Raw genomic sequence first — 20,857 nt, 5'->3', positions numbered from 1 at the left:
CCGAAGGCGCCGAGGCTGGGGCCGGGCCCCCGGGGAGCGGCCCGGCCACCAGAACGGAAAGGAAGCACAGCCCGCATCTGCTGTAAGTTTTATTTACACAGGAATTGTTACTAGTGGTCTTAAAGGAAGGCTTGATCCTTCTATTTACAGTTATATACAGATTTATAGTTGAAAAGTAAGAAAACTGTACAAGATAACACAAAAATATAGGACAAATTGGATCCAATTAAAGTAGTGAATACATAAGTTAAGAAAAATCTGACATTTACATTTCAAATTTTAATGTTATGAGTAGCATATATGTAGTTTTTAAACCAGATAGCAACGCAAGTTACACCACACTAAATCTTTACCCCGATTATGCAGACTCTGTTTTTAAAACACCAGACAACTGGAAGCCTCCTGCACTTAAAAATACATAATGGTAATTTTTACTTGATTTCCAGAGGGACCAGTTACAAAAACCCACATGTAAGGAATTTATTTACATTAAATATTAGCAAAAAATGGATCAAGAAGAGTGCAAGTGTTCCTCACCTGCAGTGCTATCCATTTTAAATTTCTGTCCCCTACAACCACAGGTTGTTGTACAGCATCTTCAAGAACACGAAATGTTTGAAAATATTTGCCGTGACACATACAGTATGACTTTATGTCTCACAGTTAAAAGATGTTAAAGAATTAAGTATCACTAAACCAGATGCTTTTTGGATTTCAGTATTGCACACTAATAAAAAGACAGTTTCAAAAACAATTCTGTGTCTGCATTATTTCCAAGTGTTAAAAGTGGCTACTTCTTTGAGAACACAAAAGCCTTTAGATAGCCTTGTCATTTTCTAGTGTTCACCATTACATACAAGTATTTTTTTAGTTGGAAATGGCTCGACAATAAAAGCCTTCTGGTGGCAAAACCCTTTCACAGAATACCCACTCCATTTACTCTACAACCAGTACACCAAAACAAATGCTTAAACACCACTTGCTTTGAAAGCTGTACAGTGAAAATAGCAGCCCTGTTCTTACCAGAATTCAAATTATTTTTGCTCTAGGTTTGGGCACAATACGTCTACAGTTCCTGAGTTAATTACATTTGCCCAGACTGAAGAATGAAGCTGCAACTTAAAAAAACCAAACAAGTAAATAAGACAATACACCTTCCCAAATCTTAACCACCTTGCACATAAACATACCAAACCACCTTATTTGGTCCTCAATACTTGCAATTTGTTAATTTTGGAGGTAATGTTTGTACCAAAGCATTTGGTTTGGATAGCAGTTTTGGGGCCCTAAGATTTAGCATTTCCCTCATCCCCTCCAAAAAGTGCCTTTGTGGTATTTGTAAAAACAGTTATGCCTCAAAAATTTGTTTAAAGTACCAACAGAAGTTATTACAAATGTTTATTGCATTGAGCTGATTCTTTTAAAGTATTAAATATGAACTCCCCGCTTCTCAGTTTCATAGGTTTTAATATTCTGTGTGAAATCAGATCTTCCCACGGCAAAAACTAATACTGGCAAAAGGGTGAAGATTTCATCAGTTCATAACTCCACTGAGAGCTGTGTCTTTTTTTCCATTTCATTTTCACATTTTCTATAGTGCTTATTCCACATAGAAGTGATGTGAAGACTTCTTTGTCATCAAGTGGTTTTCCATGTTACCAACAGACCTCAACATTAGCTTTTCGGTGCTGGGCTATGGTTCTTGTCCCCTTCTTTGTTGTCCTTCATCAGTGAGGCAAACACCTGGAAAAGTAAATTATTTAATGAATATGAAGACTGCCAGTGTTATATCAATATTAACCACCACAATATTAGCATGGAGATTAATTTCTAGAGTGAGACACTAGAAAGGAAGTGCCCATTGTTCATGAGTCAGACAAGCAGCTTAAAAAATCATGAAGAGAAATGCCCCATATATTCATGTGCTGACTTGTCTGATTTGATATACATCTCCAAGAAACTCACCTGTGCCCATTTTTTGTTACTATTCTGCATCTGAATAGCTGCAATACAACTAAAAAGCTTTTCTGATGTAATATCTTCTGGAAGTTTTGTTAGAAACTGTGCTATATGAATGAAGTCCATCTGTAGGAGAATATCTTCATATAACCGAAGGATTCCTAATCCCGTCCTAAACAAAAATTCTTCTCCATCTCTGCAGAAAACATCCCAGACACGACAGGCTAGATCAAGTGGTAATGACTTGCTGTAGAGTGTAAAAATCCTACAGATGAGTCAAAAACAAACAAAAAGGAAGAGTTATAGCTGATTTCAGAAAAATTAAAGTACAACTTCCTTTAAATCTCAATTACTTTAGTTCAGAGTAAGCAGATGACAAGTTGTTTTATACGCTCTTATTTTTTCCTCCATTTCAATGATCCACAAGATTCCAGTTCTTGAAGTCAGAACTTGTACTCTGAAACCCATCTCTTTTTATGCCACAAGAAATCTTCCCATTTAAATGCCATCTCCTTTAGAAAGCTTTGGCTAAAGAAGTGACAAATATCTTCCTACTCAGAGTATAATACACGCATAAGAACTTAAGCAACTAAGATCACAACTGTGTTACTTAACCTTTCCCATTTAAGCCATACAGTTTAACAGCTCTGTTCATCATTGTTTCCTAAACTAAATCTAAAGCCACAACTCATCTCAATTGAGGGCCACCCCACTAACTTACTAAATCAATAGCTACGTTTCTGTGATACATTTTTGAATTTGTTCACATTAAAATCACAAAAATCTAATAATAATTCTAGATGAAGCTCCCAGTTATGCACACAGATAGTCTGCTTTTGACAGCACTACCACACTTCAAGGGTGCCTGCACTACTACTTTCCATTGCAGACACACAGAGCTTGCTACTCTCGGCTTTAGAACATTTGTTACTTCAAATCGTTCACTGTATTTTTAAGTTTATCCCTTTTCAAACCAGGTTCTAAATTTAATACTCCCTCTGCTTCAAAGTCTCTATTCCTACAGTCACACTTCCTTCAGTAGCTGACTGTGCCCATTTCATCAAGTCACAATCACAGTACACCATACTACTAACGGTGTAGGTGCTTCCTCTCCCCTACTTACATCACACAACTGCAGCAACAAGAAAATGAACACACAGAACTCCTGTTTGTCTCATTTTTTAACTGAATACATGCCTTTAAATAAAGCTTGAAGCCTGCCAGAGCAACTGCAGTTACACAAAACAGTTCATCATGATTTCACAAGACCTACTGAATGCCTTTTTTTATGCTTTATTTCCAGTGCTGAAAGACCTATAGCAAAATAGAAAGTGTTCCAACAGTTCTAAGGTTTAGGTTTTCTATGTTCTATGAACTCACCAGTCTATCAAATATATGTCTGGAGTAAGACTGTATGATTTGAAATGAAGAAACAATTTAGGAAGATTTTCTTCAAAAAACACTTCAAAGGCTGCAAAGTATTTTAGCATCTGTAGGGATAGTAAAGCACATCATAAGCAGTCATCAAAAGAATGTTTGATTGTTAACCAACACAAACCCCACCAAGAACTGAGGATGTCAACACAGCACAATGTGACTCCTTAGGATAAGTAAAATGATTAAATGTTTCTAGAGGAGAAATCATAACATGAGAATGCATTCTGTGGATTAGTACCTGGTATTCTCAGTTTTGTAATCACAAAGTTCTCCACTATTCAATAGGACAGAAGGAATTCATCAATAAAACAATTATGCTTCAAGTCAAAAGAACGTTACGGTCCAAAACCAGAAAACTCTGTGCATACCATGCTGTGATCCACACGGAAAAAGGCCAGCTGGCATGGCTTGTTTAGAAGGTTAGCAAAGGCAATGAAGGCATCTGCCTCCTCCAGATTGAGAATGAGCACAGCAGCAATGAAGGACATCCCTTGTACCTTCAAGTGGGAAAAGCATTGGGCAAATATAGGTGAGTAGGTTCAGTACATCTTACATCTTTGGAAATGGAAATATTTACAGTTTGCAATTTATCAAGTACCATTGCATAACATTTCCAGATGAATAGAAACAATGTGGATACTTTATTTTTATGCATGCAATCAATTTGATTTCAGCAGCTCAGATGCTCTGGGAGGTCTCATGATCACAAGTTCTCAGGAATTGAAATACAAGAAAGTTAAAACCACGCAGGGTGAATGCAGAGCTCATGAGAAACAAAACCTGGCCTCAAGTTCATTGTTAAACTATGGGAAAAGCAGTAATGGAGAAAAAACATATGGGACAGTTTAGACCCAGACAGATACATTGGAACTGAGACAAAATTCTGTTTCAGAACAGTCAATACATGTCTTTCCACTTGCCAAACCATATTTTTTCACATATATAAAATTACTTCTAGGTGGTTAGCTGCAATGCAAGTTCACATTTTTCCACCATTACTCTTCCAAAAAACACTTTAGCCTGCAATAAAAGTGAAGAGCACGATTCTTGTAAATTGATGATCTGAATACCCATTATGCTAACAATAATTTTACCAATTTCAATTGCAATCACCTTTATTCCACTGTCTCTAAACATCCATGCTTTCTGTTCTCATTTAAAAAAAAACATACACTCAGCATTTTACCCAACTAGGAAAAAGAGTATTGGTATGCATCAGAAACAATCTATCAGCTTTCCATTTCTGGGGGATAACTAGGTGTGGAAATAAGGATACATTACATTTACTACCAAATAAACTTTAAAAAAATGTGATAAGAAGTATCAAGACTAGCTGTATTTCTAATGGAAAAGAGAAGACTTATCCATGAAATTACTTATTTGCCTTTTGAAACTCCACTCTGGGAACAAGCAGTCTCAGAACCTGCAGAGTTTGTAATCTCACTTAAAAAATATGGGAGAGTCTCCAAAAATGAGGTCACAGATGACAGAATTCAGGCTTAAAAACATTTGAACTTGAAAAACCGACTAGTTATTTATTCAGAGTCCCAAGCATATCTGATTTAGAGAGGAAGACACACCCTGTGCTAAATAATGCTTTGTTGCATGGATGAGACTTAAAACTTTTCAAGTGTTTTTGAGCCCCAAAGCATTAAAGCTTGTGAAAGATGTTTCTAGATACCCCCAGAAACAAAAAAGAAAAAAAAAAAAACAACCTTCTCTTCACTGTTGTTCATTATTTAAATGCTTCTGTAAGCTAACACCATTCAGAGGGATGTTAGTTTTAGTTGGATTGTTCAGTGGGTTTTGACAGGTTTTTTTAATGGGTTTTTTTTGCTTGCTTTTTAATACTGCAATGTTTGCTCAAAACTGTCTTATCTTCACTGTACTCAGAGGGAGTGATTATTCTATGCCAGCAAGATACGAAGAAGGAGTTTCTGGATTTTAGGACGTGCACCAGTTAGGCAGGGAGTATCACTATGGAAATGGTAACAGAGGAAGCAACACCAAGACAGAAGAGGTGACATGCTAAGTGGAAGGCCACTAACATCTTCTGGATTTTTTCCTGTGGATATTCTGTCAGAACTGTAATGTCTTGTGAACACACCCATTTAAAATTTTCCATGCAATCCAGATACTCAACACTGTCATTCAGTACATTTTCAGCTATTTAATTGTCTCTAAGAACTACCATCATTGTGACTGCTATGAAATAACTGCCAAAGTTTAATTAATTTTTTAAGTGCTAGTAGTACATGACATCTTAAGCTAATTTGCCATGTTATAAAAATTTTACAGCAAATACTTACATATCCCACATCTGGTCTGTAACATGTATATGCTCCTAAAACACTATGCAGGAGATCATGATAAGGACCACCCTAGTAAGAGGAGAGGGTAGAAAGAGAAAAAAAAATATTTATTTTCAAAAAAATACTGGAAAGGAACAAGCTGATATTTTAAGATGCAAGTGAGCCAGTGAATTGTTGCTGTATTCATATCCAGAATAATACCATTTCTTACTGCAAGCATTACCACAAATGTTTTTGAGATGTTAAAAGTAACAATAATCCTATGAAATAATTCATCAGAAATCAGTACATAATAGAAAATGAGGATATCTGACACATATCCAAGGCTGGTCTTTCCTTTTCAGAGACAATGGCTATTTTAATTCTTAGTAGCACAAATTACGGTATCATAATATTTCATGTTATTTTGTACACATGTATGTACATATCATAGCTATATAAAAATCATAAAGCCTGAAAAGGTATACCAGGATGTATCAAGATTTCTGTAGCAGTGAGAACACTCATTTCTGCCTGTAGTTTCATAATCATTAATAGGAATCTCATGCAATTTTTAAAGGAGGAAAAAAACCTCATAGTCCATCACTAAGTGTCTCTACTTTATTCTCATTTTCAAACATTTTAGAAGTCCAAACAACTTCCAAAAACTGTTCCATATTTGGCCAGTAATGTTTCTTATTTAACTATTCAGAATTTTAAAACTATTGTAACTAAAGTTAAAGGCATCTCACCTTCTGGAAAATATAGAGGGATGGAAATGTGCGTGATATATCCAACTTAATTAGCTCCAGACTGGCCTCACGATCAGCAACAGATGCACCTGCATCTGCAAGCAAAATCAACACTTATTAAAGCTGACAAATTCTATAAACTTCAGAATAAAACTTCTGTAGGCACATAAAGACAAGGATGGCAGCATTCACCCAAGAGCCTCCAGAAGAAATTCTGCTAGCCCTTGAATTATCTGTCCAATCCTCTCCACAGGGACATGATAAAAACACTAGTGAAAATGTAGGAAAGAAGACAGTACTTGGGGAAAAGTCTCTTTCAGAGGGCTTAAATTAGACAAGATTTCCAACTGGAAAGCAGAAGATGACAATTTGATAAACAGGCTAAACAGAACCTGCTCTGCTGAAGCTTGGAAAGCAGCATTTCATTCCAGTCTTCCTAAAACTATGATAGTTGGTCTTTCAGACTCTGCTACCAAAGATTAGTAATAAGCACTGTCAGCTTGCTGGCTTTTTAACATGAAAATTCTATCACTCTTCAGTTTTCCCTTATTACTACACTTCCCAGGACATCTGGCACAATTAAAACAGCTCCTTCTCCCTTCATTCCCATCCAGAACTATTACCCTTCAAAAAAACAAATTACCTAAGCTTTCCCCCACAGACAGCCTATACCCCCACAACAAAAGAAAAAGCAAACCATCACTCCACAGACCAAGGGGCATTGCAAACATGTTTTCCAAGGATAAGCATATTTACAGTCATGTACACACAAATTTTTTTATAAATTGTTTGTCTCAAGACAACCTTCAGATGAGTCACAGGGCTATCCCCTAAGGAAGAACCGAGTAATTTACAGTCAAAGTAAGCAAGTAAGTCAGGACTGGCTGTGGCAAGCGCAAACAACTAAAGTAATGGAAAAGACACCACCACAGGACAGCATTTTAAAAAATATCTATCAACAGCACAAAGAGTTCACCTTTATAACAAGGATACATCCAACATTAAAAAACATCACTGATGTTATTTTTAACAGAACATCCACAGGAGACAGCAATATGCCAGTGAAAAAACTGCATTCTTCAAAAGAGTGCATCCCCACTTAATAGATTCGGGAGGAAGGGCCATCTGGGCAGGCAAGGAAATACAAGTGGGATCTGAAATCTATCATGTTTCATATTTTTCACCTCTCAGTTTCAGAACTAACTAACAGGATATTCTTTTTTCTTTCCCAAAATCATGGAAGGGATACCAACTAAGCAGAAGCCATCTAAGAAGAGCTAAGCAAGCGCATGTACTGTAATTTCATTTCCTATTTCTTCTCTTTGTATTTCATCTAACATTTTCACGAGAGCCAAATCTTGATATTTTAGAGGAAACATTCATTTGAAAGTAGCACATGCAATATTTTAATCTGTCTTTTATTGATACAGTAAGTACTGCCAAGTCCCTCGCTCACTGACTTGTTATAAGACAGCAAACATTTTAAGTAGGGAATGACTTTCAGAACTTTTAACAAGTATTCTTAATGCTAAAATTGCAGAGGAACTTGTGAGACTTCCTAGGTTTGTAAAAGTAAATAGGAGGTTGTTGAACATTCAGATCTCACCTTCTATGTCATTTTCAGAACTTGTCTCACTGAAGCTTTTCCATCGTTCCTTAGCTCTCGACAAGAAGATTTCATAAAGTTCTGCGAGAAAGCAAAACAAAACCAATAACCAAAAAGGAAGGAGTAAGAAAAGCACCCATCCAAGACAAAAGCATGCTAAGCATTCTTGACTTTGGTTACTTGGTTTCATCGCTGGGGGAAGTGATGTTAGATGGTTACCATTATACAAAGTTTATAGCGTGCACTGTATTTTACTTTCTGCTGCAGTGAACATGCAAATTATGACAAGGAAATCATGTCTTACATAATTCAGATTTGTATTTTTGTGAATAGAATGCTTACAATTCATCAACCATTAGTTATAAAATAAACCAATTCCCTTTTTCACCACCTTAAGAAAGAAAAGCTACAAATTCTCAATTTTAAACATAAAAATTATTTTCTGGGGGACAGCACTACCTTTATTCTTAAAATACTAAATGTTTTTGTAAGCAGGTTTTGAACCTTGTTTCCATAATTTATGAGGCTACAGTGTCTAATTGTAAAACACAATTGCTCCTAAACTTACAAAATACATTTCTTCAGAAAGAAATGTACCCTGATTTTTATTTTTTTTAACAAAATGTTACATTCTTCATTGAAAATAACCAACTTAATTTAGCATTAACATGTGATCTGTTAGGAGCATACCAGGAGTGATGTTTAATTCATTTCCCACAGCTAGACTCCAAACCTTCCCACGTACACTTGGGGGCAATCCCTGCCACCACAGCTCTCGAACTCTTCGGGTAGCACGCCTAATATACAGAAGCAGGGAGAAGGAAAAAAAAAAAAGGGGACATATATTACACATCATGTCTTCTAAAATCACTAGGCAATTTACAAGCAAAATAAAATACTGTTTACCAAATAAATATTCAAATATCTCTGTTGATGCTTAAGTCCCATTAAAAACCCCAAAACATTCAGCTCCCAGAAAGCACATTTCATGTTGCTCTGTAATGACCTCACACTGTATCATGGCAACAAAAACTGACTTCTTGACAACACAGAAAAGGAAAATAAGGTATGTGGGTCCTCAGTTTCCAGAGGAGAAACAAGCCACGCTTGCCTCATTTACACAGTAGAACTTTACTTACATGCCTTCCCAGTTAGGTAGTATTTCATTGACCCAAATCACCATAGCACTAGCGATATTCTCTTCTTGCTTGAAACGCTCTCTCATTATTTTTTTCCTTTTATGTGCTTCTTTAATTTCTGTTAGGCATAACATGTTAATAATTCTGTATTAGTGTATACAAATTATTAGGTAAATTATTCAGCTACTACCCAAGTATTTAGATGTCTAAAAGATCAAGGGTAAATTACAGTTGCATGTACTATTTCTGTTGATTGTAAGTGTATTTCTCTGGACATTTTTTAATTTAAGCTAAGTTGTTCAAATACAGTGATTTAGACAAGTAAAAATCAGGCTAGAAAACTCAGATAATTCTCTTCTGCAGTACACAGTATAACTAATAAGTGAGCACATCATCAGCGCTGTTTTTTCCTCTCACGATTTTCATACCATATTCTATCTGAGCCTTATTTTTTTCATTAGACTAATCAGCAAGATTTATGGATGATTTTATTATTTAAAAGTGCAATTCTACATCCATTTTAAAAGTATTCAAATTTTACTGAAGCTTCCACCTAAAAGGATTCTGTATTTTCTTTTCTGGAAACAGGACCTAAAGACCTAAGACAAAGTCACGATGCTGAACAAGAGAACAATGTCCTGCCTTCTGTGAAAAAAAAAAGATCATTTGTAGATTCCTCTTATTAAAAAGACTAAAAGAAGGACAGAGCAGTGCTCTCCCGACATCACTCAGAACCAGTGTGAAATTGCAAGACGTTTTCTATATAAGCATGAACTGGACACATCAAGAGAGTAAACATGCCCTCCCTGATAAACAGATATGGCTGACCAGCTTCATCAAGTTTTTACTGAAGCTTTGGGGGTGTAGCAACAGTTAATAAACCAGGCCACACACATGAAAACACCACACATGGCTGAACCTCCAAAGATGCTGGTACTAAATAACACAGACCACAGATCACAACTTACAAGACATACACCACAAGAGCAGAGTGAAATGCATTGTCAAATGCCTTGGATTTCTTACTGCATCTTTCAAAGTAAGCTGCCAGAGATCCATAGAGGATCTTGTGAAGAGAAGCTTATATCTCCGACAACAGCCCAAGTAAAACATGCAGCACAGATTCTTAAAATAGCCTATTCCCTGAATACTAGGCACAAGACTACAAAAGTCCTTTCAACAACTATTCATAGATTGACACAGGACCAGATGCTACAGATCTGTTTTTTTTAATTAATTATGTCTAATGAGAGTAAGAAGGTTCACACAGGTAAAAGCTGATTGGAAAATAACCCCAAAGTTTTCATCTCTCTTCACACTGAAATTGATCTGAAATTCTTAAGAAACCAGATCTTTAAACAATCAGCTTTATTATACTTTGGCTCTTAGTGGCAACTGCAGCAACAGCTTGAAAAAAATGAGGCCAAGTACCCAGAAAGCTTCTAGGTGACCACAATACACAAGTATCTTAAAAAAAATTAAGTTTTCCCTTAAAAAGTAAATTGTAAAAATAAGTAAAAGTTAAGTTGCATTCTGACTAGCTACATTTATTGCAGCAGAATAACAATTTGATAACTGAGTTATGTTTTAAACTGTGTTCCCCTATGCACCAGAGAATAACCCAGATATTAAACAAGAAGTTCTTTAATGTGGCCTACAAGCCAGGGTTTACTTTATTTTTGCAGCATAGTTGAGAGGAATTACAGTTATTGTTGGCAGTTGACATACCTCGTTTTTTTGCTTCTGCCACCATCTCGTCATATTCTTGTCGATGACGTAAAGCCTCCTCCACCGATTTGGCAGGAAGATTTCTGAAAACAAGTTGTTCCTGAATTCAATACACACAAATGACATTCTGGACCATTTCAGAACAGGATTAAATTTGGTTTCTCCCTTAGGTAAGCTTTAGGGTCACCATACTGCCAGTGTTCCAGTAACAACAGTAGAGAACTACTATATGTTTGCTTCTCCTGTTTTTTAGTTCTCCTAGAGCTTCCCCCAAAGTAAGTTTATTAAATTTTTTTAACACCTGGAATGATGCTCAAGTGAGTGACAAAAGGGAAATGTTGATATACTATCTAGTTAGTTAATGCATTGCATTTCTGCCCATGAGTATTTTAATCATATGTTCATATGAAATCTATGGCGATGTGTTTTCAATAAAAGGTAAAAATTCATTGTAGTTAGCCCTTTAAAACTCTCACAAAAGAAGGTAAGTTTTCCAAAGGAAGAAAGGATAGATTGCCACTGATGTCAGAGCTAAGCCTAAGGAAGCTTGGTGCAGTCTAAAAGTTCACCAGATAAAAATGTGTTTGTTTTTTGGCTGCATAATGATCCCCTAATTGCCAAACATACTTCCTCTTGACCAAGGAGACTCACTTCAAAGCAAATTAAAACACAATGCTTCATCTCAGCTTCTTACCTAATCGCTAGTCTATTTTGGTCCAAAATAAAAAGAGAACAGTTTTATCATTTTAATATTAAAAAAAAAAATTGTCTCCTCTCATACAAGCAGACAAATCACTTATTAATATTTTCAATGAAAGTGAGAGCAGAATATATTTTCAAAGTTTAGACTGTGGGAACACACTACACACTTGGGATGGCACTCCAATTTGAAGTGTCATTTGTAAAAGCATATTTATCCTAGCTTGTGAATTGTAATACTATTATAGCAAAGAAACATCAGCAATCCAATTATTACACATCTTACTCTGTACCATACAGTAAAAGAAATAATGTATTCATGAAAACAAATGCCTATAGTAATCCATAATTCCATTCAGGGTATTTCTGTCTTGGCACAGAACGAGCTTATATACTCCTAGAGAGACTATCCAAACAAACACTAATACGTTCTATTTTCCATTTCCTAATTGGAAGTGATTAGAGAAAACATGTAACGGTGCTATCACAAGCTTCATCATGGTGCAATTTGAAAGCATGGCTCCATTTGTTTTCCTCAAGCTCATGTTCCTAGTCAGCAGGTCTTTTCTCTTTCCTTCAAGTTGCTGTGGGTTATTTTACACCTTCATCTGCTGTTTCCTTGCCTTCAGCTGCACTTTGAGATATTACCTATCTAATATGTTTTTTAGTTTCCAAAATAGGGGAAGGAGGGATAAGGAAGAAGGAACTGTACACTGAGAAAGCAGTGAAGAAATCAATCCAGAAAATTCCTCAAGACTTTGAGGCTACCCAGAGCATGGTCACAGACAGCTGTAAGCTACAGCAGATTACAGACTGGTGACTCCATTACAATGAGAAAGATTTCCTCATATAGACTGCGATACACTTAAAGGCTCTTCTGGAAGTATTTGTTAGGCTATTATGTGGGACAGAATAATCCAATTCGTTCATATAAGACTGGTGAACTTCAGCTCATCAGAAATGTATCTAAAATTCAGTCCTTCAGTTGCACAGCAGAATCATACTTACGCTGGTCGATCCTCCAGAATCAAAGCAGTAGTTGAAAGTGGTTCAAACTCAATATTTTTACGTCTTGCTGATGGGGGTGGAGGTTTATACATTCTTCCTGTCCGTGCTTCATATTCCTAAGCAACATTTTTGATAAAAATTAAACTTCCACTTTCAGCCTCACTCCAAATTAGAAAGCATTATATTACTTAATGCATAAATAATTTCATATTTTAACATTACCTAATAAGACAGCAAGCAGCTAACACTACAAGTTGAAATTGCTGATAGCAACAGTGCAGCTTTCCAGGACAGCTAAGTATATGATTTATTCTAGTTCAATATTTTAACTGAACATCCCAGAATCAGGTATTAAAGAAATCTACATAATCTACCCAACCTAGCTAGTGCACAAGTATATTTAAATAATATGTGAAGCTGACAACAAAAAACCCATAACTAACAAAGACCACTAATCAAGAACGGGTGTCTCTTTCCATTTCTTCCTCTTGATTCCAGCCCCCCTTATGATCCAGTACACCTCACATTCCTGAGGCCTTTGACACCACCATTGCACCCACATTAACCAGAACCACCTACACTACACCAGCAGTGGCAGTACACCAGTATTTATCATTACAAGCCTGTTTCATATAATTTCCTTCCTCCAAGGTTAAAACATGCAATCTACTTAGAAATATCTAACTGCCTTTAATACACACAAGATTCTGAACAAGAAAGAATTCTAATCCTTTTAGCACAGTAGCAACTCAATAAAACAGAAATATGACACAATCCTTAGGAAGAAACTGAAACCTCAAATCTCACGTCCCCTTCTTCTTTGCCACTGTAAATAAACATTTATTGCCAAGTTAATGGAATACTATGCATAAACACCATTCAGCACATTGAAACAAGTATCTTGAACAACAGGACACAGGATTGGTAGAATTTTGTTGTAATTTACACAAACACAAAAAAAACAAAAAATCAATGCTCACCATATGAATGAATACATATATTCTCAAGCCTAAAATTATTTCATTCCACTTAAAACCAGAAACAACATCACTACTCCTGTCATGCTATATACCTCAAGACATTCCAGTACATTTGTAAATTCGGAATGCATCCTGTGATAACACTCAGAGATCAACATCCAAGCTGCAGTACAATAGCAATGCCATCCCTTCTATTCTTGACAGAAGTCCTGATTTACTTCCATATTCTCCCTTGTAACAAAAGTCACCAAATCAAGTTCATTTATTGGTCAGAGATGAGGAAGCTCAAACACCAGCAGCCTTTTCAACATCTCTACATATCTAACTTGTATGCAAGTTAAAAAAAAAAAAAAGGAAAAAAAAGATTAAAAAAGCACTGCAAGATGTACATCCAAAATGAAGCTGCTCTTACCTTTTTTAATACAAGCAATACATGTGAACAATGCTAGTGCTCCCAGCTATCACCTGTGCTAAGAACTGATACACTATTTCCAAGGCAACAGAGAAAGAAAAAACAAAAAATAAAAATTCTTCAACAGAGATTTTCACAAAAGGCAGAACTCATCATCTACCTGTGCTTCTGAAAGTAAGTACACATCATGAACGGTTGGGTTTTGTAAAGAGAGATCACATGGACAAAGAATGAAAACTGTAATTGTTACCAGAATGAGTCAAAACAGACACCAAAATAGCCTCAGGCTCAAACTGTCATAGCTGGACATTCCCCAAATTGATATACATTCCAAACTATCAGAACCTTTCAAAGGAAGAGGCTTTTTCCTCAAGAAGCCTGTGCTCTAGAAAATCTATCTGAAGATTAGATCCCACAACCATCAGATATGTAGAAAACTTGTGCAAATAAAGTATCCATATTTTTCTGGAATACTTTGTAAAACTAGATGTAAAGACTCCAATACCCTTAACTGTGCATTTGATGAAGAATCTAAAAAGCTTGAGCTGACATAAAATTTCGCTTTGAAAGATGTGAGCTAATATTCTCCCATAACCAAGTAAAAATACAATTTATAAATCAAATTTTTTGTCAAATGTTTAACATGCAGGGCATGTGCCAGAAGACAGAATAGTTGACAGCTAAATGTAAAACCTGTATATGTAAAAAAAAAAAAAAAAAATATTTTGGAGGTGTCACATGTATGGTTTCACAAGCTTAGAGAAGGTTATTTTAAAAAATCCTTATTGCAACATATCGGGCATTTATTGAAAATTCCAGAATACTTCATAATTCCAAAATAAAGAAAAACAAAACTCAGCTTTTATAAAAAGTAAAACCAGTTATCTCCTTACTAAGTCTGGAACTGCATCCTGCTATCCTCTGCCAATAATTAACCCAGTAAGAAGCTAAAAGCATGTTTTTCCTGAAAAACACTGACAATATACTTAAGAGTGCTTCGATATGTGGAGGGACTTGCATTTCTGGTATTTATTCCTGCAGAGACACAGATAAGCCTATTAGCCTACAGACAGGTAACTGAGGCTGGGAAAACATCTTTAGCTTATAAACTGCATTTGTTTAAGAAGATAAAGATATCTCAAATACTACCTTCTTATAACAACAAAAAACCCCACCCAAAAACCAGAAACCCAAACCCAAAAAACCCCACCCCCTACTACCCCAGCAAAGAACACCAAAAAAATGCCCTGGTGTTCTAAATAATAATGGAAAAAAGTAAATAAACCCACAGAGGTCTTTATTGCTTGCACCTTTTTGTCTGAAGTTTCATTCATCCTTCTGCTGCATAAAGGACAGTCAGACCTTCAGAGTTAAAACCACTGAGAGTAATTTTTGACACTTCTAAACAGTACTGGATTGCTCTGTGTAACATACTGCTCATAGCCTCTTCTTCCAGTACTTAAGCCAACAACCTTACAGAAAGAAAAACCAGCTGCAATGCAGCATTCCAAAAGCATTAGTAGACCTGAAGTAGGGTATGCTTGTGGGGATAAAGTATTTAGCTAAGTGTGAACACAGAGATTCAGTATTAGAAGACAAATTTGCACCTACACAGCCCAAACTATACAGCTGTAAAGGAATAAACACCAACCATAAAATTCAACATGAATCTGGAATTAAGTTTGATCTATTTATGATCCAACAACAAAAGGTGAACTCCTGGGAATGAGTGATAAAAGCCTTTGGTTACAAGGACTATGGAAGTTCTCACAGTACCAATTATACAGACAAAACACCACACATCCAATTATGTTGTAGGTATGCTGGGGGAGAAAGGCATCCGATGTGTAGAGAATTTATGTGACTGAATAAACTTCCCCTATCTTAAGGACTGCCTCTATTTTAAGCAGATGTCAAGGCATACTAATAGTCCAATTAAACATCCTGTGTATGACAGTTTCTTCTAACAAGCCAAGTCTGATACTAAAACAGATTTTATTCAATTAACTGACTTTGCTGAGGAAACAGAATGGGGATTGTCATATATTGTGCAAATGGTTTTAGACCTCTCTCCCTTCTACATACACGTGACTGGAGCAGATGGGTCTATGAAACATCTATATGATTATCTTCATGATGTTGCTCAGCTAACTAGATATATCATCAGAAAAATTATATGCTTTTATTTGAATCAGAGCTGGTCATCCAAGAATAGAAGCATTAATAGAATCACCTAGGAGTGCATCCATGTAAGAAGAATTTTTGCTAATGAATAATCCTACATCAGCATGCATGTTGCCTCCAGGTTAAATGTTAAAATTGCTGAGCTAGCACTGGCTACAAGGTGATTATAAACAAAGAAGTGTTTATAGCAAGAGTAGATGTCACTGAAAAGTTCTGAGTCATAAACTAGGCATTTTCCCAGAAATAAGGATTCCAGATGCTGTCAGGACAGGCAGAACAGTACATTCTTGCCTAATTTGCAGGTGAAATAGAAAGATGTATTGATGGAGAAGAAAATACTAATCTTCACAGAGTACAAAAGGACAACCAAACAGACACTCAAGAGTTTCTAGGGCAATCTTCCAAAGTTAACGCCATCCACCTCCAATTCTTTGTTTGCTGTATTTTTTGCACAATTGGATATTTAATAAGGTGCTTCAAGTTTCATCTTCTTTTGTTTACAAGGAGCGACTGGCCCAGGGCCCAATAAAGACATGACAAGAGTGGCCAGGCCATGTAATGTGAACCACAGGCATCAGAATCAACCAGCAGTTTACTTGACTGCTCTGTTTCACAGTTTCACAGAACTAAAATACCAATGTGTATTATTCATGTTTAACACTGAGTGCAGAAGTACATAAAAAGTTTACAAAGTAACAGGCTTGCACAATTTCAGAAGGAAGCTAGTCACAGCAAACAGATCATGTAAAATGTAACAAAAGTTTCAATAGCTACACTTTTCTAGGTTTCCAATTTCACACTGGAAATAATGATTAAAATCATCCTGAGTTCTGAAGTGTCACTGTTAATAGCTTGTGTGGCTCAGTGACAAAGACGATTCTAGTATATCAATTTTCAAATTTAATAAGGTGTTCAAAAATATTACAAATTAAGCCTTTCAATGATGTTTACCATTAAGCAATGAGGCACAGCAAACACAAGTGAATTACTGTCAAGCTCTATGATTACCTATTTCTTGGTATTCAAGAACATGCAAAACAAACAATAAACAATAATACTCTATCATTTCAAGTTGTTAGTGAGATTCACGTGTGAAGCTTATTTTACTAATGGCTTTTGATGAGTTGATGGTTAGTGCCATAAAATATTCATGCTACTGTGAAAATGTGATGCTTGTACTATTTTAATGAGTGCTACACAGTCCCATGCATGGCATCAAATACAACTAAAAAAAGTATATATTAAATTTCATACCCCTGCGTTTAATAGACTGAGAGCAGATATTGACGCAAGACTGCCAGAACTGTCATCCTAATAAGAAAAACAGAAGCAGAGCCTTAGTGAATAAATGAAGGAAAAATATCATTACAAAATAGCAACATTCAAGCCAAAATTTAAATACACATACAGAGTATTTATCTTGTATGTTTAAAAAAACATGGATGTGTCTGTTCCTCCTCCTTTTCCAGCCCTTCAATAGACACACACACAAAGACCTCCCACTTGTGCAAGATCTGTACAGGCATCGACTGGATTGTTTTTCTGGTTTAATTGTTGGTTTATATTTTCAGTAATCAGCTCCTTTGTCCAAAGGGAGTTTTTTTCCATGGTGCTTCTCAGGTGCACGACAAAGGCGGTCCCTGATACATCCCGTGTCTCCCTAGTACACACCACTCACAGACATTAGACTGACTTCACCACAGCCTTGGAAGGTACATGCTGTTAGAAAGGAAAAACAAAACATAGTCCCCTGCCACGTTATCATTAGTATTTCTTAACTGAAAGCTCAAAAGTGGGCTATACCTCAGCCTTGCTGGTGAGAACAGAGATGTATTTGTAATGCCTTAAGCAATAGCCACTTCCATTATAAACATGACTCTAAGCACCACTCAAGCAGCAAGGCAACCAGGTATAAATGCAAGCCCAGCTACAGGAGACCCTGTACAACCATAGCTCTGCACATTTCCAACCAAAAGTCAAAGTTGGAAAGATAAGCCAAGCTAAAAGATGGAGTATAGGAGAAGTGACAAACAAAGCCCACTGCTTTGGCTTATTGTTATTCTAGGCTTTTAAGCCTTGAATTATAGTGCCTGGAAGAAGGAAAAAAGGGTTTTTATCATGAATTCAACAGAACATATCTGCAGTGCTCAGAGTAATAGAAACCATTTTAAAGGCTTTCTTCTTCCTTGCCATACTATTTTTCCTTTTCAGTACTGAAGGACCATGCCATCATTGGAAGGATAAGATTTATATTAAAACAAACCAACAAAAAAGCCCCACAATTTCACGCTTTAAATAAATGCCCATGAATGACAGCAGATTGACCACCTGAACCTATTCTTTTGGAATTCAATACAGCCTGTCAAGATAATGATTTTGCTTTCTCGGCACCTCAAGCTCAGAAGCATGTCTGCTTAACCTGCAAATGCTCAGTTCTTTGAGAGAAGAAAAATCCTATGTATCATGCTTCACTAAAGAAATTCAAAGGCCCAATAGAAGGAGAGGGCTCCCACAAAGAGAGAATCCAGAAGACTAAAAAATAAAATATTATGTCCCACCAAGTCAAAGTAAATTAAGTTCTACAATTTTTATTACCTCAATTTATATTATTTGTTTCCTCCAAATCCAGCAACTTTCAGGAACAGAAATGAAAATTCATACCCATGTATGCCCACGCTTTCTTTTTCAAGCCTTAGGAAGAGATCAGTTGCTTAAATACTCTCTGTAGTTGTCCTTTAAGACTTTGTTTTTTTAAAAAAAAAACAGCCATCAGAAGAATTCACATCAGCAGATTCAATACTTCCACATTATTTTCAAAACACTGATCCCATCTCCCCTGTAAGGAGCTCCCCTGAAGTGCCACCAGCATAGTACTGACATCATAAGAGTTTCTCCTTAACAAGTTTCCCTTGTCAAAGGAACTTAGGACATCCTAGCAGTAGGAGCTGAACTGTATTTTAGGGCCTTGATGCAAAACAAAAGAAAGCATGTGTGACTCTGAAGTCCTACCAGTTTCACTGCCATTTTACTGACAACATAATCACTGAAGAAATCTAAAACACTGGTGAATGTCTATGGTTTTCCTCTAGAATAGATATTTAGACTATACAGATTATATTTAAATATAGATCACATATCTACATTTAGATATGTAAGACTACACATAGGATAATTGAATGATGTGGGACATTTCTTGAGAATCTGAACTGCTACAGCATCTACAATGAAAACCATCCCAGATTCTCACTGCTTCTGGTAGGGCAAATTGTAATTCAGGTGTTACAGGTTCCTTGCAAGGCCAAACAGCCCCATTTATTATTTGTCCTTGTTTCAAGGCAGTTAGTTACCAAAGTATTCCTGCCCTGTATCTGGCAAACAGGCAGAAGTCTTGCCTTTCTTTTTTCTCCAATAGTGGTGCAAGGTGAGCCAACATAACGCAAGATAATCACGTGACCTCTCTACTTAAGAACCACTCCTGTGAAAAAGCATTCAACAACTTCTCTGAGATAGTCAGTCCTTGGGTTTGTTTACAAACACATATACACATTTTATAAGCATTAAGACCTTTGCACGCCTTTAAACTCTAACAACCGAGACTGGTGGGAAGAGTTAATATTGCAAGCCAAAAGGTTTGAGTCATGAAAACTGATTCAAAACACATCTGTGCCTCTGAAGAGAATCCTCTGAAAACCCTTGTCCCTGGGAGACCATGGGAATTCTGCCGAATCAATGACTCCAGTTTCTCCATTAGATCTCAGACTGGGGATAACAACATTGGAAAAATATTCAAGTGAAGACACCTAAGGTTTTTTTAGCCCCCAAGCAGTTCTTTTTTGTAAAGATTTCAAAGCCACCCCAGCATATTTTCAGAGGTTACATGTACAACAGTGACTGGGTCAAAGCTAGTATTTAATGGACTGTCTAAGATGAAAACCTTCCATTTTGTACACAAGGTGACAGCTATTGGAAAACATGTTTTCACTTCTGAATAAGCAGTCATTTCTAAAATCACTGCAAGCTTTTAATGATGTGGCAGATTTAAGTAGAAAAGAAATTTTTTTTTCCACTTCATTTAAGGCTGCCACTGCGAGAAGCATTATTAAAACTGCTGATAAAGCAAATTTGGTGTACATTTTGCTTGTTTCTTATATTGCAACCTGTAATTGCATATTTTGAGTTTACTTTAATTCAGGCATATGAGGACAAAACCACACTGTTTTAAATACATTAATAAAAAATATGTAGGCCTGCTTTAATAAAATAAGCTAAACTTAATGACTTGATATTCAGAAAAATTTTTATCATAGATTAAAAGCTCTTCTCTCTAACCATAAACACAAAAACTAAAATTGAGCTTGCATTTTTAAACAGAACTTGGACTTTAGTCAAAATGCTATATATCAGCCCACAAGTCTGTTTTTGCTTTAAATACTTCTGCATTAAAGTATTTCAGCAGTCTAATTCAAAGCAGATTTTGGTACAGACTGAAAAGAATTTACCAAACTGATCAATAATGACAACATGCTTTTTATAATAGCTAGTTTTATTAGCTGCAGCTCATGAAAAAAGGCACACTTCCTAAAACCATCAAATGCGTTCGACATTTGCAGTCCTGGGGAGTTGTTTTCCCTTTTCAAAAAAAACAGTGAAGGAAAGAAGCCC

At 36.1% G+C, this 20,857-nt stretch overlaps 1 protein-coding gene across 3 annotated transcripts in view; it reads right to left on the bottom strand.

Moving 5' to 3' along the window:
* Nucleotides 1-76: 76 nt before the first annotated feature.
* The window catches only part of TBC1D12 (TBC1 domain family member 12), a 41,556-nt gene continuing 20,775 nt past the window's right edge, over nucleotides 77-20,857 (bottom strand). Inside the window, exons 3-14 of one of the 3 annotated variants that reach the window (XM_015632752.2) lie at nucleotides 17,450-17,506; nucleotides 12,620-12,735; nucleotides 10,913-10,995; nucleotides 9,185-9,302; nucleotides 8,736-8,842; nucleotides 8,046-8,126; nucleotides 6,440-6,534; nucleotides 5,706-5,777; nucleotides 3,765-3,893; nucleotides 3,340-3,449; nucleotides 1,966-2,224; nucleotides 77-1,743 (exon numbers count right to left, since the gene is read on the bottom strand). In XM_015632752.2, the coding sequence (XP_015488238.1) occupies nucleotides 1,675-1,743; nucleotides 1,966-2,224; nucleotides 3,340-3,449; nucleotides 3,765-3,893; nucleotides 5,706-5,777; nucleotides 6,440-6,534; nucleotides 8,046-8,126; nucleotides 8,736-8,842; nucleotides 9,185-9,302; nucleotides 10,913-10,995; nucleotides 12,620-12,735; nucleotides 17,450-17,506 (1,296 nt within the window). In that variant the 3' untranslated portion in view covers nucleotides 77-1,674. The remainder of the gene's footprint in view (nucleotides 1,744-1,965; nucleotides 2,225-3,339; nucleotides 3,450-3,764; nucleotides 3,894-5,705; nucleotides 5,778-6,439; nucleotides 6,535-8,045; nucleotides 8,127-8,735; nucleotides 8,843-9,184; nucleotides 9,303-10,912; nucleotides 10,996-12,619; nucleotides 12,736-17,449; nucleotides 17,507-20,857) is intronic. The other 2 variants (XM_033515745.1, XM_015632754.2) reach the window with 2 other exon arrangements.

The sequence above is a fragment of the Parus major genome, chromosome 6, assembly GCF_001522545.3.
Source record: "Parus major isolate Abel chromosome 6, Parus_major1.1, whole genome shotgun sequence".
Lineage (NCBI taxonomy): Eukaryota > Metazoa > Chordata > Aves > Passeriformes > Paridae > Parus > Parus major.
The sequence above is the reverse complement of the archived record's forward strand: the minus strand, read 5'-3'. Positions and strand labels throughout refer to the sequence as shown.